Here is a 25,857-nt window from a genome sequence, read left to right as displayed (position 1 = left end):
ATCACGAAGAGGGGTTGCAAAGGGCCCCTTGGTAGGGTTCCCTTTGAGTTCTGCAAACTCTTCCTGGGGATCGCAAGAGATAAAGGTCTGTGCCAGTCGGAGCAAACTTTGGGGGTTGCAGATGGTGGGTGGTACATTCTTTCCAGAAATATCCAAGGATGTGGCTCGGCATTGCTTTGGGGTAAAACTGTTTTTTAATTCTTCAGTAACATCTACTTCATGGTGAAGATGAATGAGATAATTCATGTCAGGTGTGTGCCTGGTACAGATCAGGCCTGTATATGTAGGCTGTGGTTAACTATTTTTGCAGTGTGGTAGAGACATTATGTATAATGCTTTGGTATTTAATCCCCGTAATAGGCAAATGTCATCTACATTTTACGTGAGGAAACTAAGGTTCTGGACTGTTAACACTCCCAAAATCACAGAGCTAGTGAGAGGCAGAGTAGTAGAGCTGGGGTCCCAACTCACGCTCTTGCTGTCATGAGATGCCGCCTGTGACACACCGAGAAAGGGCTCCACAGGGGAGTCAGACTGACTTCATTCTTTTTGCTCCTGTCTACCCTGGCCTTTCTCTGGGGTCCTATCTTCTTGCCCTTTTTCTTAAACTCATCCCCTAATATCCAAGCTTCAGAGCGTCCTGGATTTACCAGCCCTCCTTCTCTGCACTATGCATGGAATTTAGAACAATTGTTGGGGTTTTGGTCAGAAAATGTTGCTTTCTAGGACATCCATGTCACCCAGAAGTATTGGGTAGTGTTCTTTCAGAAAGGACAACGCTTACGTTTGACTTCCATGCGTGACTAGGATTCATTCTCCTTTCAGAAAATAGGACCAAGTCACTCTGTTTTGCTCTGTGTTGTGGCTTCTAGAAAAGCTCAGAGCCAACTTGGATGCTGAGACTCACACACAGCATGCATGTAAATCCCCAGAGCTGGCATGCTCAGATATTCCTCCTTTTCATGGTTTTGAATTTCCATTTCTGTTTCACTTGCTATATTCCAGGGCTGCTCTTTAGGTAGAGATGAGTTAGAGTAGGTGAATCACTCAAGACTGTAAGTGTCTAGGGCTCCAGGACAATGCTTGTGTGTTGTAGTGTCCCCAGCACATAGCCCGGTATTGGCCGGTAGGTGCTGAATAAATGCTTGTCAGTTGAATGAATGAAAGACATTAATGAGTCAGCATTCAAAATTACTTCAAGGGTGATATCTGTGGCAGTTTCCTTTGGACTTTTAGCTCACAAGGTCATCAAGGTAGGTTTAGAAGATGTTCCTTAGACACAAGGTCTATCAGTAAGGGATTGTGTGCCGTGCTAGCACACAGACTCCAGAAATAATAGTGGCTTAAGCCAGAGAAGTCAGTCTTCTCTAGCTGAATTGTATCTGCCCAAAATTCATAGGCTGAAGCCCTTACCCCCAGGGTGACTATATTGGGAGACAGGGCCTATAAGGAGATAGCAAAGGTTAACTGAGGTCATAAGGAGGGAGTTTTCATCTAATCGAAGGTGTCTCTGTAGAGGAGGGAGAGACCGCAGAGATCGCTTTCCCTTCCTGTGGGCACAGAGGAAGGGCCATCTGCACGCCAGGATGGCCGGTCTCACGGGAACCAACCCTGGCAGCGTCGCCTGTGTGCTCCCCACACAGAATTCCAAGTAAGTTACGTAGACACCCACCGCCCATCACTTACGGAGCTGGAACTTAACTTCCCACCCATCCCCTGAGTTGGCCTCTGCTTAGTGACTTGCTTCCAAAGAGCAGGGGATGGGGAAGGGGCAGTGGAAGGGAGGAAAACTTCACAGTGAAGAAACCAAGGTGAACTTGACCTTGGCCACATGGTCATCAGGAGTAAATTGTATTGGCAGTGTGTATCTTTGATCTGACATGGTGAGGAGGGCATTTGACCTCTGTGGTCTTCCTCCCTCGAACCCACAATGCCTCTCTAACCCTGAGTAAAACATCAGAAAAACCCAAACTGGGGGGCAGCGTGTGAAGCACCTGACCAGTTCCTCAAACTGTCAGTCAATCAAAGCAAGAAAAGGTGGAGAAACTACCAGACCAGGGGCGCCTAGGAGATGTGACAGTGGAAAGTACTGTGGTGTCCTGGAGGGCATCCTTGGGGAGGAAAGGGACATTAGGGGAAAACAGAATCTAAACAGAGCGTGGCATTTAGTTAGTAGTAATGTACCCATGGTAGACGGTCCCTTCGTAGAGACAAATATAGCATAGTCAGTTGTTAACAATAGGGGACCCAGGGGAGGGGTATTTGGGAACTGTACTACCTTTTCAACTTTTCTGTAAATCTAAAATTAAAATAAGTCAGACCAAAATAAGAACCATATGATCTCACTCATATGTGGGATATAAAACTGGAAGCAACAAATGACAAGAAACAGAAACAGAAGGACACGGACACAGCACGGTGGTTACCGGGGGGCTGGGGTGGCGGGGGGAGTAGAGAGTAAAGGGGTCAAATATGTGGTGAAGGAAGATTCAACCTCGAGCGGTGGGCACCCAGCGCGGTGCACAGATGTATTCTAGGATCGTGCACCTGAGACCTGTGTAATCCTGTTAACCACTGCCATCCCAGTACATTTAATTGAAAACTTTATTAAAATAAGCCCCTGCTCTCCTGCTCACTGTGACTTGGGCAAGTCACTTCACCCGTCTAAGCTCTGTTCCTCAACTACGTGATGGGGTGACAGTCCCTTCACTGCAGGGCTGAGACAGCGTGTGACAGCGCTTTGGAAACAGTGTTCCCACGGTATTACTCAGCATTCAGAGTCCCCTCCTGCCTCGCAGCTCTGCAGGGGGAGGCGCTGCAGAGGTTCCCCAGGGGCCCGCTGCGCCTGGCGGGCCCTGCCCTCGCCGCTCTGGAGCGCCTGCCCGAGCACAGTTCTGCACAGGAAACCTCCCCCTCCCCTCTCCTGACAGCTTGCTCCAGGGGACTGGGGTTGCATTTTTATTTTTATATGTCACTTAATTTTTTTTTCCCCCTTGAATTTAGTTTTTCTCTTCAGGAATCAGCATATGACTCAACCTGCCAGTTCTAAATTTAGTGTTGCCTGCGATACCAAGAATGCAGTTAGTGCTGCCTGGGCTGTGTATTTGGAAATAATAGTTTTATTTATCCACATTCAGTAATTCTGACTGCCTGCTGGGCTCTTTCAGGAAAGAGTTTGTCATCTCCTTTCCTCCTAATGATGAAATGTTGCCTGCTCAGGTCCCAGAGGCCCAGCCCGAGCCAGACGCGGGTGGCTCGAGTCTCTGTTTAATTAAACAGTGTCACCCCCAGGATTGCGCATTCATGGGTTCTCTCCAAGGCTTCTGGTTTTGTTTTTTTTTCAATCCTCACCCAAGGATATGTTCATTGCTTTTAGAGAGAGGGGGGAGAGAGAGAAACATCGACGTGAGAGAGCTACATCGACTGGTTGCCTCTCACACATGCCCCAACTGGGGATTGACCCTGACACCTAGGTACGTGCCCTGACCAGGAATTGAACCAACTGAGCTGCCTGGCCAGGGCTCCAAGGCTTCCCTTTAGAGGGAGTTTAGAAACAAGGCTCATGGACCCTGTGGACTGTGGAAGCTTTTCTCTGGGCTCAAGGATGATAAGATGTTTGCCCCCTGGATCAGATGGGAGGAGGAGGAAGTCCCGCATGTGTGGAGCCTGCGCCCTGCACGTTGGGTGCTGGGGACATAGAGGTAAATCACAGAAGGCCGCTGCGCTCTGAGAGCTGCAACGCATTCATTTACTCACAGTAATACATTGGACATCTGTCGTGTATCTGACACCATGCTGATCATTAGGGTTATGGTAGTGACCTGATCAAAGTTCTGTTCCCCGAAGCGTACATTGTTTACACGTGGTTTGTATGGGTCTGGCATGAAGCGGGAGACAGGGGCGGTATGTAAGGAGCTAGGGAGACGCTGCACACTTGTTTCCCAGGGACACAGGAATCTGGGACCGCAGCCTGAGTGGCTCACAACAGAGATTTGTCCTCTCGCAGTTCTAGAGTCCAGAAGTCTGAAATCAAGATGTCAGCGGGGCCACGCCCCCTCTGGGGACTTCAGGGGCCAGCCCCTTTTCCTTGCCTCTTCTGTCTTCGGGGCTCCAGGTGTTCCTTGGCTTGAGGCTGCAGAACTTCAACTTCTGCCTCTGTCATCACATTGCTGTCTCCTCTGTGTGTCTGTTTTTTCTTGTCTGTCGCTTACAAGGACACTGGTGATTGCACTTGGGGCCCACCTGGATAATCCAGGATGATCTCGCGTCCTGGCCCCTGACTCCCAGGCATCTGCAGAGGCTCTCGGGGAGCACGTGTCCTTGGCTCCTTCTGGCTCTGGGGGCTGCCGGCGTCCCTTGACTTGCGGCCACCCCACTGCAGTCGCTGCCTCTGTGGTCACATTGCCCCCACCTCTCCATGTGTCCAGCGCCCCTCTGCCTTTCTCTGAAAAGGACATTTGTGGTGGCACTTGGGGCCTACGTGTAATCCGGGCCAATCTCCTTGTTTCAGAATCCTTAACGTGGTCACGTCTATAAGGGCTCTGTTTCCAAGTAAGGGCACAGTCCTGGGTTCTAGGGGCTGAGACTTGGGCGTGTCTTTTGGAGGGCCACCGTTCAACCCCGAGCACAGCGCAAGACTGTCAGACCTTTGTATATGCACCCTCTGGCACAGGTTTTATTGTCACTTTCCATAAAAGGACACTAAGGTCAGAGAAATTAAATGATTTACCCAAAGTCATTCAAAAAGAAAGTAGCAGAATGAGGGCTGGAAACCTGGAGTTGTCCGACTTTAAAGCCCATTCTTTTCCTCCTGTGGGCTCCTGATCAACCAGAATTTTTGAGGTATCCCTCCTTCGTTTTAAAACACAAATGGCCATGGGAAGACCGTGCCTAGCTTTACCAGGTGTCACGGTCTAGTGGGAACCAGGCTGAGAACTGTGCGCTGAGACGTGGGCAGGAAGTTTCAGGGGAGGAGGGAAGTGAGGGGGCTGAGAGCCCAGGGGTCAGGCAGGGACACCTACTATGTACGAGACATAGCACTTAAAGGAGAAGCGGGCCATGCTTCACCATCTTCGACGTTTGCCGGCACCGTCTCTGGTGTGAGGGCTCGGTGCTTGCCTGCAGCTGGGGCGGTCTCTGCCGCCGGCTGGAGGGCCTGAGGATGTGTAGGGAAGGGCTCCTTGGGTTTCTGGGTCTCTGAGCACTGCCCTGCGTGAGGCACCGGAAACTCAGGGCCGGACACCTTGTGGTCCTTGTCCTGGAGGCAGAGTAGAAACAGATCAACAGCCAAATCACATTCTGCCTCTTGCACCGTGTGACCTCGGACGAGGTACTTTGCCTTTCCAAGCTCTGTTTTGGGCTAGCAGGCTCCAGCCCTCGGATGTTCCATTTACCCTCTCTTTCCCCGGTGTGCCAAAGGTTCTCATTTTTCGTGTGTGCCTTAACATGTCGGGCAGTGCTGCTCTGGGAGGCCATGCCTGGGAGGCAGTAAGCAGGAGAGCGGCCCAGTGGAAACCGTGGGAAGTTTGGATGACAGGGAGCTGAGCAAAGGCTGCTGCAGGTGTGTGTCCCAGCCCTCTGGAGTGAGAGGGGCAGTTTAAATCAACAGTCAGAAACCTCGCATTGGCAGCCCTGCCTCCTGTAGATGTATTGGGATTACTGTGATTTTTTTCCTCTCTAGTGGCACCTCACACAGAATGCACTAACTTCCTCCTGCAAATCCCACCCTGTCTCAGCTACATGGAGGGGAACTAAGGAAAGAAAGAGACTTCATCCATCCTTGGGGCAAAGCTGCCCAGGGAAGAAAGCTCCCTTCCCCAGGAGACGCTGGCGGTGAGAGACCGTGGGGCCGGGAAAGAGCAGCCTGAGCAGGCAGAGCGAGGGCAGCGTGCTCCGTCACCGCCCCCGAGGAGGCAGCCCCTATAGTGCTCATTATTGGAATCCTTGTCCCACTTCCCTACAGGAGCCAAAGGGAAACAGTCTCCAGCCTGGGTTTGCCTTCGGAGGAGGAGCCCCCAGGGACCGACGGCACCTTCGTCTCCTCCTGACACGCAGGCTCAGATGTAGCCGGGATGAGACCCTGAAGTATCTGTGCAGACCCAAACCCCGCATCCAGATGCCCATCCCAGGGAAGGAGGGAGATCCGAAAGGTGTGTTGGACAAAAGCAGGTTGTGATGCTGAGTGAGCAAACCTACTCAGGCCCCAGGTCCTATCGGCATTGACTGTAGCCCCATGAGAAGGAGAGCTCAGAGGGATGGGCAACCCTCCGCCTGGGCCAGGAGTTCTAGTCCCAGCGTTCTCAGAGACCTTCTGCGTCCTCCCACACAGTGGTGGAACTGCTAAAGCATGGGCTCTGAGGTCTCCCTTCCCGCGTGACTTGACTCTCCAAGCCTCAGCTGCTTCTTCTGTGGACGACACCAGGATAGCAAAACCTACCTCTCGGGTCTTTAGGAGGATTGTATGAGGTTAAGTTAGATGAAAACACCCAGCCCCTATATGTGAGTCAGGGTTCTCCAGAGAAACAGAACTGATAGGGTCTGTCCGTCTGTCTGTCTAGATTTATCTTAAAGAATTCTCACGTGGTTATAGGGGCTGGGAAATCCAAAACCCTTGGAGCAGGCCAGCAGACTGGAGAGACGTGTAAGAGCCGAGTGGACGTTGCATTCCCGAGCTCACTCCGGGTTCTGTGTTGCAGCCTTGAGGCAGAACTCCTCCTCCTTCGGGAAACCTCAGTCTTTGCCCTTGAGGCCTTCAGCTGATTGGAAGAGGCCCACCAAAAGATGAGTACAAGTGTTAATCACATCTAAAAAAAATACCTTTATGGCAATATCTAGACTAGTGTCTGACCCAACCACTGGTTACCACAAGCTAGCCAAGGTGACGCAAAATTAACCACCACACCACGAAAGGGCTAGGGTTCTCAGCAAAGACATTGCCTTCCCTCTCTCCTGCCCTCCCTCCGTTTCCAAGTCATTGCTGAGGTCAAAAGAGGCTTCGCTCAGTGGCAGCTCTGGCATGTGGGCCCAGAAGCTGTTAGGCTCTGACAGAGGGGCCTCTGTGTTCCTCCCGTCTCTCTGAGATCTATTTCTGCTGACTTCTCCCCCCAGGGAATCAGCATCCCTACTCCTAAGGCAAGCCCCAGAGTGCCCACGGTGGTTTTCCAAGGAGGCCAGCACTCCAGGCCGTGCCTGTAGTCCTCTGTGCCCCATCCGAGTCCTCCCGGTCTGCCTCTCGTCCACTCGCAGCGCTGCGTTTCTGACTTTCGGTCCCGAGTATAGGCACAAAGACACAAGCTCTGCCTCAGCAAGACCATGTTAGCCACCAGGATGCCTTCCTGTCTTGGGGTGCGATCTGGAAGGAAAGGCTCCTTGGGCGAGTAAGAGTTAAGTCCTTGCCTAGAATGTTGCAGGTGGCATTCTGCCTGGAAGTGGAGAGCTGGACTCCATTCCATTTTAGAGATTGATACTCCGCAGGTGATCCAAAATGCTTCTCATTTTAATGGAATGTGGAGTTGCTTTTGCCAGAGTTGCACAATGCCTGGATGGGATCTCTAAGGTAGCATAAGGTCAGGAAAAGAGCTCTGGACCAGGAGTTAGGAGACCTGGACCCTCGGCCGCTGCCTCCCCCCTGTGATCACGGGCACAGTACTTGTGAGTTGAGGCCCTAGCTACATCTCTCATAAGATCCCGGAAACAACACTCACCTTCCCTTTGCAGAGACACTGCCTTCCAGCTTGCAGAGCGTCTTCGTGATTCATCATCTCTGTTCCTCACACCGGCCTCGTGAGGTGGGCAGGACACAGGAGTGGGAATGGATTGTCCCCACTGTGCAGACAAGGTTCAAAGAGATTAAATGAGTTATCTAAGTTCCTGCAGACGGCAGGTGATGCAGCTAGACTTGAACCCAGGGTCCCGGTCCAGCCTCTTTGGGGCACCCTTTCCAATGTGGTGACATCTGTAAAACTATAAGAAAGCACACACGGGAGTCGGCAGACAGCTCTCGGGGGTGGAGCTGGGGGTCCATCAGGAAGGGCAGCCACAGAGGAGAGTGGGGAACGCGCCTTCCTGCTCCCCGAGCACCCCACCCGAGGCTCTGGAGGGAAACGGTGGTCTGAGTGGCCCCGCGTCAGCCGAAGGAGGGGTGGCCTCTAGCTCCTCAAATGAAAATGTTTCCTCACACTGCTGATTCAATTCAGAAAACATTTGTTGAGGCTTTATCACAGACCAGGTTCTCTACTGGGGAGCAGAATAAGTAAGCGAAAGTAGAATGCAAAGCAGACTGTCTGTCTACTTCTGTAAGCAGAAGTATAATGAAAAGTTTTATATTCGAAATGTAAACAGAGGGCTTCGGATTTACAGGGGGAGGTGTGTGCGATTAAGTCATCCCAGGGAGCGGAAGGCAAACACAGCTGAGCCCTGAAGGATGAAGCAGGATTTGACCGTTGGAGACAGGAGGAGAAGGGCCCCCACCTGCTCTCCTTGGCCGCCCTGGCGCAGCCTGTTTGCTGTAGGGCCCGGCCGGCCCCCACCCCCGTGGAGCCTCTACCCTCGTGTGTCACATTTGGTGCAGTGCCCTGAAGTACACACTGCAGAGCGGGAGAGCCTCTGCCTGGCCGCTCTCAGGAGAGCAGGCAGGAGGCGGGGCCGACGGGCCCTTGGCCGGGGAGTGGCAGGATGGAAGGAGGTACCTTCCTAGTGGCTGCGTCTCCCCTCCCAAGGGGCTAAGAGGCAGGAGCTGTTGCGCTGCATGTGTGATTTCAGACTGAGAGTGTTTTGTGTCTTTATTTAAAACCTGGATTCCCAGTCTCCTGTGCAGCGCTCTGTCAGCTTGTTGCCATGGAGAAGTCGATTGGGGCTGGAAGCTCTGTCCCTCTCTGTGTCAGCATTTCTGGACCTGCCAGCTGCCTCCTGCCCCTTCTCCAGATGGAGGGCACACAGGGCCCCACTTGGTGGGCAGACCCTTTCTCTGCCAGCATCAGAGCCGCATCTCGATTCTCCTGGAGACAGGAGTGTCCTTTGTCCGTGCACTGACTCAGTGACTCGACATTGAGTGCCTTGATGTGCTAGGCAGCGTCCTGTGCTCTGTGAGAACAAAGAGGACTGTGGCCGGGGGCGCTCCCATCACCAGGCGGGACCCTGCCAGCTTGTAGAAGTCGCTCTCCACTGGGGAGAAGGTGGCCAGCAGAGAGGCCTGGCTGGGCTCCAGAGACCAGGACTGTGCCCCGGCTGTGTCCCCCCACCCCCATGTGCCACATGCCCCGATGACACCTCTTTCCTTACCCCAAAATCTGAAGGTTTAACTTGAAAAGAAAAATCTTCCCTCAGCGGCTGCCACCACCATCACTCATGTCCCTCGGCTAGAAGCTGACCTCAGCATGACCCCGTCGGCCAGCCTCGCCAAGCTGTTCTTCCAGGAAGCTCTGGGATGCAACACTGGCCTTGGACGTGGAAGTCTCTTTTGGATGTGAAGTCTGTTTGAAGGCATCATCTCAGTTCCCACCCCCAATCCAGTGGCTGGCTTGGCTTATACCCCAGAACAGTGGGGAATTGCTGGAAGCAGCGGTTTTTCTTACCCTTCTTCACCTGTGTCTTGCTTTTCCTCGAGACCTGTTGTCTCCCCGAGCCTCTGGCTACGGAGGATTCTATTCCCTGAGCTGCCTGCAGTCCGGGGCTCTGTGCTAGGCACAGGACGTAGAGACAGGAAGGCATTGTCCCCATGGACAGTCTCAGGCCTCTGACATGGTCAGGAGAAACAGACAAGCTCCAAGTTCACGGGAGGTCGTCCAGGGGACCGGCAGACTTGGACCATTGTCGCAGCCCTTCCTCTGCCCTGGGCACACTCGCTCCCTCCTCAGGCCCCAGTTTCCTCTTATGTGGAGTCAAGAGCATTGGCCCAGTGATCTGGAAGTGTCCTGTTTGCCATGGAACTTCTGTTCTGAGTGCTGTAGTTCAGTGAAGTAGTGATTGCTGTAGAGTTTTTACAGGAATGAGGACTGGACTGGAGCTGAGCCTCGAAGGTTCGAGTAGGATTTGGACCGGCCCAAGAGAAATGGATGGGGGTCTCCCTGGGGGAGCGGGCAGTGCATGAGCACAGGTGAGGGCGGAGTGGGGCTGGAAGCCCTCCTACCTGGAGCAGAGGGTCTGCGTGGCTCTGAGGAACGAGAGCCGTCTCGGAGGAAGAGGCAGCTTTTGCCTTCTGTCTGGAGGCCCTCATCCCCAGGGTGGGGCACCAGTGGTACCTGCAGAGCGGGCAAGCAGAGGAGGCAGGTTAAACCAGGGCCTCCTCCTCTCTGGGGGCCCCAGTGCGATGCAGACCCTGAGAGAAAGGCCTCCACCAAGAAGGCACGAGTGTCAGCGCTGGGAGAGGCCTCTCACGGTCTGTTCCTCCCCAAGTGTTTTCCTGAACTCAGGGCAGCAAGAGCAATATTTTGACTGTGTTCTTGGGATTGGATTCTAGATCCATCTACCAGGCCTATGAATCAGAGGATCACCCATCCTAGACCTGCCTGTGACCTCCTGCCAGTCTCCTGGCCCAGGCCATCTGACCCCTCGCAGTTCCCTGTACCCACAGCTTCCCTGACGCCCCATCATCTTGGTCCTGCCTCCTCGCTTTCTCTCCAGACGTCTCTCCTGCATCCCATTGCCTCTGAGGTAGTGCAGGCTCCGCGCATCCTCTGTCTCCTGGACTCTGCCCCTGCCTCCAAACAGATCGCCCTGCGGCCCCTCCTCCGTATTCAGCCTGAAGTTCAGAAAGTGTCGGGCATAGTCTAGGAGCCCCACGAACGTTATTACCGTGATGACAGCACGATGATGATGATTGTTCTTGTCTAGACTTAGTTCCGAAGCACAGCCCTGATTCTGCCACTCTTTTACCCAGAAGCCTTAGTGGCTTCCAGCGGCCGCTGAGGAAAGCCCAAACTCCTCAGTCAGGCGTGTTGAGGACTGTATTTCCCGAGCCCTCCGCACTGATGTGCCCTCTGCCCGTCATCTCAGATTTATCTCCTTCTGCCACTTTTTGGACTTCCCCTTCTTCTCCCAGACTGTACGAGCACTGCAAGTTCCGTCTACTCCTCAGCAAGGCCTTTGTTTGCACCGTTCTTCCTGCTTAAAATGCCCTTCCTCCCTCTTTCATGACTTTCTTTTCCGCTGGGAAGTCACTGCTGATCACCTAGATTATATATCACTTGATGTCAGATGCAATGAATGGTCCACTCTGTATCCCTGATTTCAGCTACCAAGTAAAACTCAATAAATGTTTTATGAGTGTCTGGAAAGACCAAGTGCAGCCCGTTTTCAAGCAAGCTGGAGTTAGAATTGGGGAAGCTTAGTCATCAAGGCCTTCCAGCCAGGCCTCAATGTCTGTGAGCTTCCTTGGAGGGATCTGGAGGTTCCCTAGCGTCTGTGGGCACGTATTAAGTTAGCCAGCTGCACACGGTCACGTATGCTGTGTACAAGCAAACTGGCAGGAGAGGGGGAAAACCCTCTAGCTATCGAGGTGACTCCCGCCGGGCCCAGGTGGGGATCAGCCATCAAGGTGAAGGGGCCTGTGTGATGCTGGGAACATCAGCATCCTGGAGGCCCCATCTGGGTTCGTCCGGCAGGAGGGTGCGGGGTCTGACAGCAGGAGTCTTCAGGTAATTACTGTGGGGCATTCAGGCTTCAAGGCCCTAGCCAGATGGCAACTTGGCGGACAGACAAAAAGGCGCAGGCCCTTAGGGGCTGGGATGTCGAGAGAGTCTAGGCAGGGTGTCAGGGTCTTGCCCAGACAGCAAGGGACTGTCTTGGGCTTCCAGCCTCAAAACATCCTGGTTTAGGGCTCGCTAGTCCTGTGGCTGGACATGCCCAGTAGGTGTTATCAGGGAGGCTGTCAAAGGGGTTTGGGCTCCCTTTCTGGTTGGTATCAGCTTGGAAATAGGCATGGCCTCAGTGAGGTCAGACATTCTGGTCTGCAGGTCCCTGAGGCGGGCAGGGCCAGGGGAGGCCACGGCCGACTCAGAGCCAGGTCCAGAGGCGAGTCTGGCGCCCCTCCTGGTTCGTTCCGCCTCCCCGTGCATTCGCCTCCACTTCCAGCTCGGGCCGTGATCGCGCCACCCTCTGGGCCTCCGTTTGGGAAAGCCAACCCCAGGCTGACACTCACTGCCTGTAAATGGCGTGGAATTAAGCTAATCAGTGGCTCTTAATTCCCCAACAAATGCGGGTGCTGTGCTAATTGCCAGGGTCCACGGCGGCAGATCCCTGGTTGGCGGCATCAAACAAGAGAAGTGATCATTTGGGGGCTGGATTGGGGGAGGGCCTGCTTTGTCGGCTGAGCCAGTTAAAAACCATACCACCCCTCGAAGTGAGCCACAGTGCAGAGAGCCAGGGCCTGGCTGCCTTGTCAGCCAAGGGGCTGAGTGAGTGACCACACGTGTGTTTGCAGGAGCTAAACCTCAGCACCATGGAGCAGTTTCTTGTCCATTAATGGATTTGTGTGTGTGTGTGTGTGTGGCGTGGGGGGGGGTGGTCATCAGGGCAGATTCCACCAGTAACCTGGCATGGCACTGCCAGGGCAGCTCATCAGGGATAAAGCATCCGAACTCTGGTCTGCTGTTACCATGACAACATGGCAATTCCAGACTCTCCAGGCAACCTTACTGGCATCTGCTGCTGTGAAAGATTCAGATGGAGAAGGGCCGCTGTTCCTTCTCCTTTAAAGACAGAGCAAATTGTAAAGACAGGGAGCCATGCACCAAGGACCAGGATCTTACAGGAAAATGCTGTCCCGTTGACATAAAGGCTTCTTGATGAAACGACATTTAAGTGACTGTTAAAGCTGTTGTGTGTGAGATGGTCTGTTGGAGAGAGCTGCAGGATCCGCAAGGACTCCCCGAAGGAGAAAAGCCAGAGGACACGAGGAAGCGTGGGGGCAACAGTACTCGCAAAGGCCCATCTGGGGGAAGAGCTGAGAGTGCAGACGGGGCGGGGGGTCAGTTCGGTCTGGTAGAGGTGGGCAGGTGTCCGCTGTGTTTCTCTGAAACCTGCTGGCTCGAGCCATATGTGGCAGAGGCCTGGCCTTGGCCTTACACCCCCAGATGCTGTCCTACGCCCTCCCCTCCTGAGGCATGGGCACCGATCCCCACACCTCCCACCCAGCCCTCACTTCAGGGTGGCATTTCTTGCTTTCTGTTTCGGCTCGCAGTTGTTTGCAACATCTTTGTACCCACTGGAATTATTGAACCTCTATATTTCATAGGGGAATGGAGGCCCGGAGAGGAAGATGCTTGCCTAAGACCACCAGCAATGCAGAGGCAATAGTGCATAGCGGTGAAGAACTTAGGACCTGGAGACAGACTGACCTGGGTTTGAGTCCTGGCTCCACCACTGAGTTTTCAGGTGAGCCTGAGCCTCAGGTTTTTCAGGGTAAAATAGGGATCCTGAGCATTCCACCTTGTTGTGTGTTAGGGCTGTGAGATGGGACACGGAAGTAATACAAGGCAGTTCCTGGTGTGTAGTAAGAGCTCAGGAAGTGTTAGCTATCAAGAGATTGGCAGCTCCTGGCAAACAGCGACTGTCTTACTCATCCTTGCTCCTCTGCCTCCTCTTGTACACAAGGCACCCAAATAGTGCTTTATCTGGAATTCGTATTCGAGTTAGATGGATGTTTGCTAACGAGGCGAATACATGATGCTTGGAATAACGAACTGTCCACACTGGTGGGCTCACCACACCTGCCGAGCATTTTTAGCTTTGGTGCCATTTGGCCTCCATAGGACTGGAGCCAGGCCAGGCCCAGAGTCTGCCCTTGAAGCTCAGCCTGCACAGTAAAGTGACCTGCCCGTTCAGGTTCCGGACCCAGCTGCCAAGTGGCCAGGACTGTGCTTCCCAGGGCTTTGGGTTTCTTGAGAGAGAGATGGAGTAGACTCCTCCTGCCCATTGGGAACCATGTATGGTATTAATGCTAATTAATGTAGAGCTTTCTAATACACAAAACGTTCCCATTCACTCTCACATGAGCCTCGCCCTAGCACTGGGATTGTCAGGAGTAATAGCCCCACATTGTGGATGGAGACACTGAGACTCAGTACCAGGTGGCTGGCCCAGAAGCATGAAGGGCTGGAGCAGGGGTGTGGGCTCACCTTCTGACTCCAACTCTGGTTCTTCCTAAGATACGGTCCCAATAAGGGGCACGGGGCTTGGAGTCAAATGCCTTGTCGGTCACAACCCCATCACTTACCAGGGTGCAGCTCTCAAGTGAACTCCCTCTCTTCTAGACATGCTTGCTCCCCGATCTTCCTGCCTCAGGTTTGTGGTGAGGCTTTGGGAGGTCTGAATCCCCAGTGGAGTGACAGGGGACAGGGGCATTGTTGTCAGCAAATGGTGACTCTGTGAGCCACCTCGAGCTCGGCAGGGCTGCAGCCCTGGCGGGTTCAGACATGCGGTGGCATGGCAGCCTGGGAGTGTTGGCAAGTACTCTCTATTGTCCTGAGACGTTAACCCTTGGGCCGGGAAGGGCCCTTGGAGATCAGGAAGGCTGCTGCCTTCAGCTTCTAGGTGCAGAAATGGAGGCCCTGCGGGAGACGGTGACTCACCCAAGACCACGTGTGGGTTAGTTAGTGGCCCCGCACTCCCCTGACTGGGCTTGCCATGACAGGGTTGGTCCCAGAGCTAGAAGTGGGATCTGCCTGGTCTCTAGCTTTGTCTGCCTTCCCCGAGCTGAGCTGCAGGATCTACAGATTGCAAGTGCCTCTGACAGGGTCCCCCCACCCTCCACATAGTTCCTTCGCATAGGTGACCCCTGTGAATGGCCTGCCCCACCTTTGGACTCAGCTTCCTCTCAAGGGAATAAGCTCCCCCTGGGGCAAGTGACACATATTCATTCCTAAGACAAATGTTTATTGAGCACCTTTTGTTTACCTAAAACTCTTCTAAGTGCCAGATACAGCAGGGGAACAAAATGAAATTGTTCCCAGGGAGCTGTTCCATCTAGTGGGGAGACAGCAAGTGTAATTCGGGAGAGTGGGGCAGGTACATGCTAAGAAGGAGACTGAAGCGGTGTGGGCTGATGAAGGATGGAGGTCAGGGATCAGGGAAGGCTCTCTGAGGACATAACATTGAACTAAGACCCAAGTGAAGAGAGAGGGAGCTGTGTGGGTGCCTGGGGAGGAATGTTCCAGGCGGAGGAAATGGCTGGTACAAAGGCCAAGGCCAGAAGCATGACCGACCGGTGGGAGGAGCAGCAAAGAGGTCAGCGTGGCTAGCGGGGAGGACGTCGAACTGATTGCGCGGAGCTGGGTGCACCACCAAACCCGGAGCGGACTCTCAGCAGGTATGCATTAGGTGATTGGAAGCCCCGGGGAGAACCGCCCCTCGGGTTTGTGTCCTCAGTGGCTTCTCAGTGAGCTCTAGACCCTACTTCTCCAATCTGCATTTGGACTCTTCCAGACCCACTGCTGGCTTCCAGAACAGGCCTTCTTACTCCTCCTACCTGCCCCCCTGCCCATTGCTGTCACCCCCAACCTCCTCTCCACACTGGTGACGCCCAAATGGGTGTGGGGAGGATGATGGAGAGAGGCCCTGGGGGTGACCAGGCTCCAGGGATGGCAGCAGGCCCGAGGCTCCTGGCCGCAGAGCCTCGTCTGTGCCCCTGCCCCTCTGCTGGTGCCCCTCAGAGATTTCTGTGTTCATTTAATAAGATGACATTTAATGGGACCACTGAACCTTCTGGCCAGGTCCCACACGCCAGCATCGGGCCAGGCAGGGGAGCAGCTCACACGGAAACATGGGCCGTGGGCTTAGCAAGAGTCGGCAGACTTGGGCTTCAAGGCAGCTAAAGTGACCCCCGGCTAACCCGATAGAGGCAGCGCCTGGGAGAAGGTGCACGTCAGGATGGGCTCAGCCAGCTCCGAGTAGAGGAGCGCACTTAGAGAGTGATGGTGACTGCCTGGAGCCTCCTGAGAGGAGGGGGACCTGACGGCCATGGGCACAGGCCACTGGGTCACACACAGAGAGGGTAGTGTCACCTGGAGTGAAGAAATCTTAGAGGAGAGGAGAGCCATCTGCACACACTTGAAGGGAGGAGACCCCAGAGGCACCATGCTCTGCCCTTGCTGCCCCATCCCAGGGCCAGGCCTCTGCCGGTCTGCCGCCCCCGGCTCTGCGTCAGCCTAACTCTGCGTCACACTAACTCGTCACAGCGTGTGCTCGCGTGGCCGTCTCCCGGCCTCTGTTTCTTCATCCGCAGAGTGTGATCAGTACCTTCTTCCTGGAGCTGCTCTGTTAGATGGGATGGGTCACGCGCAAGAGCACCATGCCCGGTCGCAGTAGGCCCTTGAGAGCATTAGTTGCCTTTTTCGTCCCTCTCAGAAAAGCCAGCAGTTCTAACAGAGAACACAGAATTCAGAAGGATAGTCTGTGGGGAGGATTTCAGTTGTTTATAAAACAGGCCAACATGTTTCTACCTCGTAAGTTCTAAATCCATCATCCTTAGCTCCCCAGATCTAAGAATAGTCGCCCAGTGGAGCCACTGTGCACGCTCCCTTTGCAGGTGACTGCGGAAGTGCAGCCGCAGCACCTCCTCCTCCTGGGCTGGGGTGGGGGTGGGGGTGGGGAGCCCGGCCGCGGCCTCTGCCAGCATGGCCTTTCCGGAACCCCTCCCAGACTCAGTTCTCTCTTCCACTCGGAGCTGATCCAGACAGCTGATCCAGACGCCCTCCTCACCCCTCTTCACTGGCGAAAACATGCCGCCTGCAGTGAAGCAGGGGGCGGTGGGGAGCGGTGGGAAGGTGCGCAGACGGGACCTTTGGCGAAACACCGCCCACTCGGGGCCTCCGTTTCTTCTTATGTAAAGGGATAGAGGTTGATGAAGGGAACTGAGCAACTTTTTGAGCTATGGGGTTCTAAAAGAGGTTCTAGAGCCGCCCGCACCTTGAAGCCTCAAAATGAGACCTGTGAGGGCAAAGCCAGAAATTCAGCCCATTTTTATTTACCATCTGAACCAAGGCCATTCCCCTTTTGCGTCTGCGAGAGCCAGCCTGAGGCCCTGGGTGTGCGCTCCACCCAGCTCTTCCGCCACCTGCCTTCTCTCTCACACAACATTCACGCCCACCACCCAAGTTCCCAAGCTTGGAAGGACTTTCGTTTCCCTCACCCCAGACTCCGCACACTATGGGAACACCCTCGCCAGCTAGGGGCAGGGCAGCCGCCGCTGTCCAGGACCGCCTTCCCTCGTTGCAGCCTTCTGCTGAGTGGACATCGGCCTTCCCACAGTGTCTGCACCCACATCCACCGGCAATCTTCGGCCCTCTCGGAGAGAATAAATAAGGCAGCTTCGTTCTCTTACTAGCCATTTATTCATTTGTCCGATCAATGGTTTGCTCCTTTGACAACAGGTACATATGGAGCACTAATACATGCCAAGCAGTGTTTCAGGTGCCAGGACACAGCGGCAGTTAAAACAGAGCCTGCTGTCAGAGAGCTTGTGTTCTGGTCAAGAGAGAGAGGCAGTAAACACACAGTAAAACATACATAAAGAAATAAAGCAGGTGACGAGACAGATGAGGAGGGGCGCAGATTCCTGTTTTCCATGGCGTTGTCAGGGACAGCCTCTCGTGTTCGGTGACATTCGAATAAATACCTCAGCAGCACAAGGGAGTGAACCCGTGGGTAGCAGGGGCCAGAGCATGCCAGCCAGCAGGAATGGCACGTGCAAAGGTCCTGGGTGGGGGGATTGTTTCAGGAGCAGGGAGTCAGCATAGCCATGGCGATGTCGACAAGGTGGAACATGATACGACAGGAGGTCGAGGCAGCTGGGGACCAACCAGCTGTTGTTTGTCTGAGGAAGAGGGATCTGAACAGAGCAGAGTTGTGTCTGACTTTGGTTTTACCAGACCACTCAGGCTCTGTGTGGAGAATAGACCACGGCAGCAGAGGCAGCCGAGAGCCCAGCTGAAGCCCTTTGCAGGAGGCCTGGAGTGAGGCCATGTGGCTCATAGGAAGAGGCCAGGTCCGCTGTGTTTGGGTCTCATCGATGGCATGGCAGGGAGACAGGAAACTGTCCATGGGAGTCCTAGACCGTGCTCTTTCAGCCTGATTTCCCTCACCCAGGCCAGCCGCCTCGGCGTGAGAGGTAGAGTGGCTGTCTGTTGTCCAGCCAGTGCGGGTGAAGGCCCGAACCACCTTCTACCCTGAAGTTGCCCCCAGTCCCAGAACACCTCAGGAGGCCTGAATGCTGGGTTCCTGACTCACTCATTGCTTGCTCACAGCAGAACCCTAGGGACTGTCCTACCAATTACTGCCAAAAGGGTAGGGTCCCCTTGAGCTTAGGTGGCTGGACACGCAGAAGGTTGTCCCAGATTTGCGGGCTCCCAGGGTGGCTGTGGCCACAGTGGCATTTACCAGCTTGCTGAATCCAGAGCCTTCCTCTCCCTGAGGTGCTCAAACCTCACCCCTCCCCGCTGTGTGGAGAGCTCTAAGTCTTTGAGAGGTCCTTGACAGGAGGAGACAAGGTGAACCATTAGCTGCCTGACCTTTCCACCCCTGCACCTCCCTCCCTCCTCTTCCCGCCCTGCCCGGTGCAGGAGGCAGCAGGGCCTTCCTCGGCTTCCTCGGCCTGGGCCCGCAGTGCTCCCAGGGGCTTCTGCCCCTCCACGGAGTGCTGCTCCCACCAGCCATGGCTCTTGCCTTCCATCACCGACCTTGTCCCCACGCAGGTGGGTCCTACCTACACCCTGCACAGGTGTATCTGTTCATTCCCCGGGAGCGGGGTGTTTGCTAGAGAGGACAGTCTGTTAACAGAAGAGGCCCTGGAGCCAGGCTTCTGTTAACAGAAGAGGGCCGGGTCTGACACCAGCTCGGCTTCTCCCCGGCCGTGCGACCTTGCACAGTGCTCACCGCTTCAGGGAAACGGGGGTGATGCTGGATTGTACCGACAGGCTTGTTTAGAGGGTTCAGTGAATTAGTACTGGGTTGGCCAAAAAGTCCATGTGTTTTTTTTCCATAAAATAAAAGACATACTTTTCATTTTCACCAATAACTTTATTGATCTGGGTATTTTGAGTATGTCAGCTGTCTCCTGAGTGGTATAACATTGATTGTTCTCAATTAATGTCTCAATTTGATTGCTATCAACTTCAACTGGTCTACCTGACTGTGGAGCATCGTCCAGTGAGAAATCACCAGCACAAAACTTTGCAAACCACTTTTGGCATGTTCAATCAGTCACAGCACCTTCTCCATACACTGCACAAATCCTTTTTGGGATTTTAGTTACATTTTTATCTTTCTTGAAATAATATGCCAAAACATAATATGCCAATAAAGCATAATATTCCAAAAATGTTACATATTTTCTTCTATCTTCAATATTAAAATGGCTACACAAAAATTTACCAATTTTGATGTTTATTTTTAAATGCACACTGATATAACAGCTGTCACAATACAATCTAACAAAATTGCTCCAAATGAAGTTAAAGACAACTAAGCCATCTTATGGAAAAAAAAAAACAAATGAACTTTTTGACCAACCCAATACTTAAAAGTGCTTATCACAGGGCCTGGCACACACTAAGTATTCAGTGATTGTATTACCATCTTCACATGGTTTGGAACTAATGAAGGAACCTAAGACTTGGGAGTCCTGGATTCTAATCTTGGCCAGAATGGCCCTGTGACCATGGATAAGTTATGTCACTGCCCTGAGCCTAGTTACTTCACCTATAAAATGAAGATAATAACACCCCCTAGGGTTGTTGTGGGAATTAAGGTTACATTTGTATGAACCTGAGAAGCACCATCCCTACATTGTAGCCCTCATCCTCATGGTGTGAGATGACAGCTGGAGCTCCAGCTATCACACCCACATTCCCCATGACAACAGGAAAGAAAGGACAAAGAAGAAGAGGCAAAAGGTACATGCCATCTATCTTTGAAGGCAGGTTACCATATCCTATTACAGAACCTTTCAGCTTGCGTCTCACTGGCCACACCCCGCTGCAAGAGAGGTTGGGGAGTCTTCATTATGGCCAGGGACAATCAGGAAGCCCTGCCACACATGCTCAGGTGTTTGCCCCTTCTTGGCAAGGCCCTCAGCAGAAATGGGCTGGAGTCCCAGTGCCATAAGGCCCTGTGAGGACCCAGGATGCCAAGAAGCTCAGGCAGGTGCCACAAGGCCTGAACAGATTTGGGTATTGTGTGTAGCCTGTGCCAGGGACTCTGCCAGTCCTGAGGTTCCGCCACCTGCAGGGCTCCTAGGCTGACGCAAGTGTGGTGGGCCATGAGCTCCATCGCTTGTCACATCCTGGTCAGAGCAGATCTGCTGAGCCCCATGAACAGGGGACTTGAACTCTGGAGGCTAGGAAATCCCTCTGCAACTGCAGGCTCTCCACACAAGGCTCAGCTGCATGCTCCAGGATCTGGAGAGCGGATCTGGCTCAATCTGGTGGGAGTTCAGCATCCTGGGTGCAGAGAGCCCTCTGTAAAGCCAGGGGTCCTCCTGTGACTCAGCTGCTCTGAAAACTGGGCGTTCTGTATTCCAGTTAGTGTAGGGAGGTGCTTACTGTGGGACAGTCACCTCCCTCTCCCTTCCACGTGAGAGCAGCCCATGCAGGAGCATCTTGCTGAGTCCAGAGGCCCTTCCCATCTTCACTGTGCTCCTGGAAAGGTGGCCCTAAGCAAAAGGGGGAAGGGGAGCCCATGCTGAACTGCTGGAGGAGCTCAGTGCTTAGAGGTATCCCACTGTGAGTCCTTCTGGCAAGGGGTCAGCCAGTCTTTCACTGCAAGGGGTTCGTGTGAAGTGTTCAGGACCTTCAGACTCCTGGTCACTCCGCCCTGGGCCTTCCCTTCTGGTGGTGTCCCACCCTCTCTTCTCTGCCACTTGCCTCTCTCCTTGCCTCTTCCTCCTCTGCCATGGGTGTGAGCCTCTTTCTCCTCTGCCTCATATGTGAGTGTGAGCTGTCACTCTGTGTTGCGTGCTGTGCTGGGGACACACACATGCGCGCGCGCGCACACACACACACACACACACACACACACAGTCATGCAGTCCTCCTGGCAACCGCGTGATGTAAGTGGGGAGCTCAGTACCATCGTCACACAGCTGTGTGTTGATGTGGGCCCAGGACAGCATCGCCCAGCCCGTAGTAAATAGTATTACCTGTATACCAGGGCCTGGCAAAGTATGACCCATGGGCCAAGTCCGACCTGTGGCGTGTTTTGTATGGTCTTGCCAGCTTAGAATGATTTTTAAATGGTTATGATAAAGGAGAAGAATATGCAACAGAAACCAAATGATACCCTCAAACCTAAAATACTTACTATCTGCCTTTATGGAATAATTTTGGCAAGCCCTGATATATAGTATGCAAAGTTCAGTGCAGCTTCTGCAGCCATACTGCCTCCGTTTTAGACCTCAGCTTCATCATCTGTGAGGTGAGAACAACCTATAAAGCACGGCTGCCTTGTAGGGTCATCAGAATTAAACGAGATGAAGACTGTGAAGTTCCTAACCGCAAGGAGCGTCTTCAGAAGTGTTGGGGGGTGGATACTTCTGGGGCCCTGCCAGGCCTCCCGACCCAGTGGGCACGAAAGCCCTGGCCCGGGGCCACGGCGACCCCAGCCTGCAACGTGGCTTCCTCGGAGCGCGTTTCCTTCTGCAGGAGGAGAGGGGCCTGCCAGCTGCCCATTGTGCTGAGTCCTGCTGGTAGGCCAGCTCTGCCTTCCTCCTGCCCCCGTTCCTGCTGACCGTCAGCTGGTGCCACTCACCGGGGCTGGGCACAGAGCCCACACCAGGTGCCAGGCCAGGTCTGAAGGCACCAAGCCTCCTCCCCTCTCCCGCCTTGCGCCTCGGATCCACCTGGCTGAAACTCCCGCTTCCCCGCAGGAGCTGCCGCCTGGGGCGCACCCTCGCTGTGTGCACGCACTTCCTCACCTGGGGACCCAACAGGCAGACATCTGTGCTCCCCCAGACCCGAGCTCTGGGCCAGTTACTGCCCTCCCATGAGGGAAGAGCTAGGGGCAAGGGAGTCCCGGGCCGGCCAGCCTCCCTCTGTTGACAGCGTGGTCTGTGAAACAGAGCGTCGGTGGATAGTAAGTGAGACGTGAAGAGTAAACAGTGTAAGTCATTGGAAAGTCAAAAAGGATATTTTCGATCTAGGCAGGGATAGGTTTCCAATTCTTACAAACAGTGGGAAAAAATTTTAAAGATCAATTTTAATACTTAGAACTATAAAACTTGTATTTTATATCAAAGACCCGAAACAAAATTTTAAGTCAAACTGAAAAAAAAATATTTATGCCAGATATGACAGAGAAAGATTAGTCTCAGAAGTATCGAAGACAACAAGGCTCTTACGACAATACCTATAGCCAATATTTATATGTATCACCATGTGCCGGGTACCAGTCTAACTATTTTATACCTTATTTAGTCCTTGTAAACAACTTTTTGATAAAGGTACTGTTATTATCCCCATTTAACAGATTAGTGAACTGAAGGGAAACTAATTAACTTGCCCAAGGTTACTCAGCTGATAAATGGAAAAGCTGGGATTTGAACCCAGGCCATCTGGCTGTTGGATCTGAACACTTACATTTTTCTATACCAAATGGGGAAAAGATAAGAGGCAGACAATACACAAAAGAGAAATTACAAATACCTGAGAAACATAAGAATTAATTTGTAACTTCAATGCTATTCAAAGAATACAAATCAAATGAACAAAATACCATTTTTGTTTTCAAATTAGGAAAGGTTCTTAAACACTGTAATAATTAATAAATGCTGGCAATTGTGGAGTGAAACAGACTCCCCGCAGATTGCTGTGGGTACACTGAGTGACCTTTTCTGAATAGAATTCTGGCAGTACTCAAAACAGTACTCAGGAACCCTGAGGGTGTCCACGGCCTTTGACCAGGAATTCCCATTCTAAGAATCTAACTTGAGAAAATAATTAGAGAGATAGACAAAGATTCATGCATAAAGATGTTCTTGAGAATGTTATACAAAATATGAAAAAGTAGAAACAACTTATCTGCAGTAGCACACGGGTTAAGGAAATTGATCTCCCACATGGACAGTCAGGCAGTCATTTTAAATGACTCTGTGCAACAAAAGACACCGTACACAAAAGGAAGAGACACCACGCACACTTCTGGGAGGAAACACTTGCAACACCGTTTAATGACAAAGAATTCCATAAACAAAAGATGCACAAAGAAAACTTACAGATCAGTAAGAAAAAGGCAGGTAACCAAAGGGTAAAATAGGGAAAGAGTGGATATTGGCAATTCATAGGAGAGGTACCTGGGGGCTAATGAACATGAAGAAATAAATGCATGTCTCACTAGCAGTCCGAGAAGGCGGGTGAATGAACTGTACTTACCAGAATAGCAAGAGTCTAAAGGCAGAGACAGAGGGGAAACGAATTCATATCCGTTCCTAATGGGACTGTCCTGCAGCCTCTGGGGAGAGCTGTTTGTCATACCTAGTGCCATTAAATGCAGTCCCACTGCAGTCACTGGTGGGGACCAGCCCGCACAAACACCAGTTTGTACGAGGAGACATGTTCAAGGAAGTCCATGGCTGTGTGCTGTGTATAATAGCAACGATGTTAGTATTGTACCGTAGTATTATTGTCTATTATCTATTATATTGTCTGATAAATAGCAACAATTATTATCATTAAAGACCTGTAAATGGGTAAGTAAAATATGACTTATGCATAATTGGATACTATACACAGTTGAAATAAATGAACCGGGTCTGTAACTGTCCGCTCAGGTAAATTTCAGAAGCAATGCTGTGAAAACAACAATTCGTAAACATGATACATACTTGAATGATACCATTTATATACATCTTCAAAACAAACCAAAACTATTACATAGTATTTAAGGGTGTGTGGGAAAGTATTAAATAAGCATACAGATATTATGTACCAGCTTGATTGATTTTTCTCTTGTAAAGGAAGGGTTGAAGCAAAAATGGCAAAATGTTAACTAATATTCTAAATCTGGATGGGGATATTGTGTCTTTCAATTAAATTATTTTTCGGACCTTTCTGCACATTGAGCTCTTTCAAAATTTCAAATTATTTTTAATTTACTTTTTCAATAACTTGCAGTTCCATGGAGAAATGTTTGTGTTACAGCGTTAGGGCGTAAAAACAGGACAAATATACACAAATATTACAAATTTCACAAATTAAAAATTTGAAAGAGGTATTTAAAATATAGTAGTGGGCAAAATTCTGGAAGTCAGCTTTTCTTCACACTCATCCATATTTCCCACTTTTTCCACTTTTGCCATGAAAATGTATTACATTTATATCCAGAAAGAATTCCTAAACTGCAGAAAATGTGAGTCTTAGACCCTAGGAAAGGGTCCAAAACCTCGGGAGAGGTGCCATGGCGGGATGGGAGCCTGTTGCCACCGGACAGGCACACACTGCAAAGCCGGTTCTGAGCTCTTCGCTCTCGGACCGGTCAGCAAACCTGTCCTGAGTCCCAGCTGCGCACAGGCGCCGTGCTGGGGTGTGGCAGCGAAGGGAACGTGCAGTCCCTCCCCTCACCAGAGAGGAAGGTCTCGTGCAGAGGGGATGGTGAGCACGTCACCACGCAGGTCACCTCTCCACAGCCGGTGCTGGCTTAGTCCCAGGGCCATGAGAGAAACCAAAGGTGGACTGGGACCCTGGAGAATCTGTCCTCTGGGCAACACTTAACTGGAATCCAGAGGATGAGCCGCAGGCCTGGAGCCCCGTACAGCGAGGACGGGGAGAGAGAGATAGGCACGCTGGGTGCTGTCGAGGGGCTGGAAGGAGGCAGTGGAGGGAGTCATCGGAGGGTTTAAGCAGGGCAGTGACAGGGTTAGACTGGTGGTCTCTGAGTCCCGATGATGTTCTTTGAAGACCCGAGTGGATGCTGAGCAGGAGATGGGGGAGGATGTGAGATATTTTGGGAGACAGGGCTGCAGGCCTTAGATCACGTGTTGGGGGCAGACACTGAGGGAGGGGCAGGGCTGGGGGGGCCAGGTTTGGGGCGCTGCAAGTCCCATCAGCCGGAGTGGGGAGCAGTGGACCAAGGGCAGACTCAGGAGGGCAGGGGTGTAGGCTGGACGGTGAGCGCCCCCCCCCCCCACACCGTGTCACTGAGCTTCGGTGTCTTGGGGTTTGTGCTGGTACCTGTGCTCCCAGGGCCAGCGACGCAGCCCCCTATCCAGACCGCTCCTGCAGCAGCCTCCTCTCTCCTCCGCAGGCGGGACCTGCTGCTCCTGGGGCTGGAACGAGCACGGCATGTGCGGCGATGGCGGCGAAGCCCACGTCTGGGCCCCGAAGCCCGTGCAGGCTCTGCGGCCGTCGTCGGTGCTCCTCGTGGGCTGCGGGGCCGGCCACTCCCTGGCCCTCTGCCAGCTGCCTGCCTGCCCTCCTCCAGTGGCCGGTGAGGACGCCCAATCTCAGGAAGCCACGGAGAGACAACCAGCACTGCCTGCCCCAAGCCAATCCTACAGGTGCAGAAATGGGGGGCTTGTGACAGAGACCCTTTAATAAAGTGGCTTTTCCCACTCAGTGTGTTCCTGGAGAATTACATTGTCAGGGTGTGGGGCTGGCCAGGGAGGGCTTACTGTGCTTGGGCTGAGTGCCGGCCCGGGATCTGGGGCACAGGGAGACAGACGTCCTTTCCACCCAGCAGATGGGAACGGGGGTTAGATCCTTGTCAAGGGACGTGTGGGAAGCAGCAGGAAAGCTCCAGGCTCTCCCTGCCTGGTGAGGACACAAAGGCCAGGCCCATGCCCAGCTGTGGTTCTGGTCCAGCAACCGGCATTTCAGCAGGACCAGGGGTTCCTAGGTCGTGCTTAGCGCAGCCACGGGCCTCTCCTGGGTTTTA

The 25,857-nt window shown here is 52.9% G+C and overlaps 1 protein-coding gene across 1 annotated transcript in view; it reads left to right on the top strand.

The window, feature by feature from the left end:
* The window catches only part of SERGEF (secretion regulating guanine nucleotide exchange factor), a 184,276-nt gene extending 158,738 nt beyond the window's left edge, over window positions 1-25,538 (top strand). The window contains 2 exon segments of the mRNA XM_028517714.2: window positions 25,228-25,435; window positions 25,437-25,538. Coding sequence (XP_028373515.1) covers window positions 25,228-25,435; window positions 25,437-25,503 — 275 coding nt within the window. The 3' untranslated portion in view covers window positions 25,504-25,538.
* Window positions 25,539-25,857: the final 319 nt, after the last annotated feature.

The sequence above is a fragment of the Phyllostomus discolor genome, chromosome 6 (assembly GCF_004126475.2).
Source record: "Phyllostomus discolor isolate MPI-MPIP mPhyDis1 chromosome 6, mPhyDis1.pri.v3, whole genome shotgun sequence".
In the NCBI taxonomy this organism is placed as follows: Eukaryota; Metazoa; Chordata; class Mammalia; order Chiroptera; family Phyllostomidae; genus Phyllostomus; species Phyllostomus discolor.
The sequence above is the reverse complement of the archived record's forward strand: the minus strand, read 5'-3'. Positions and strand labels throughout refer to the sequence as shown.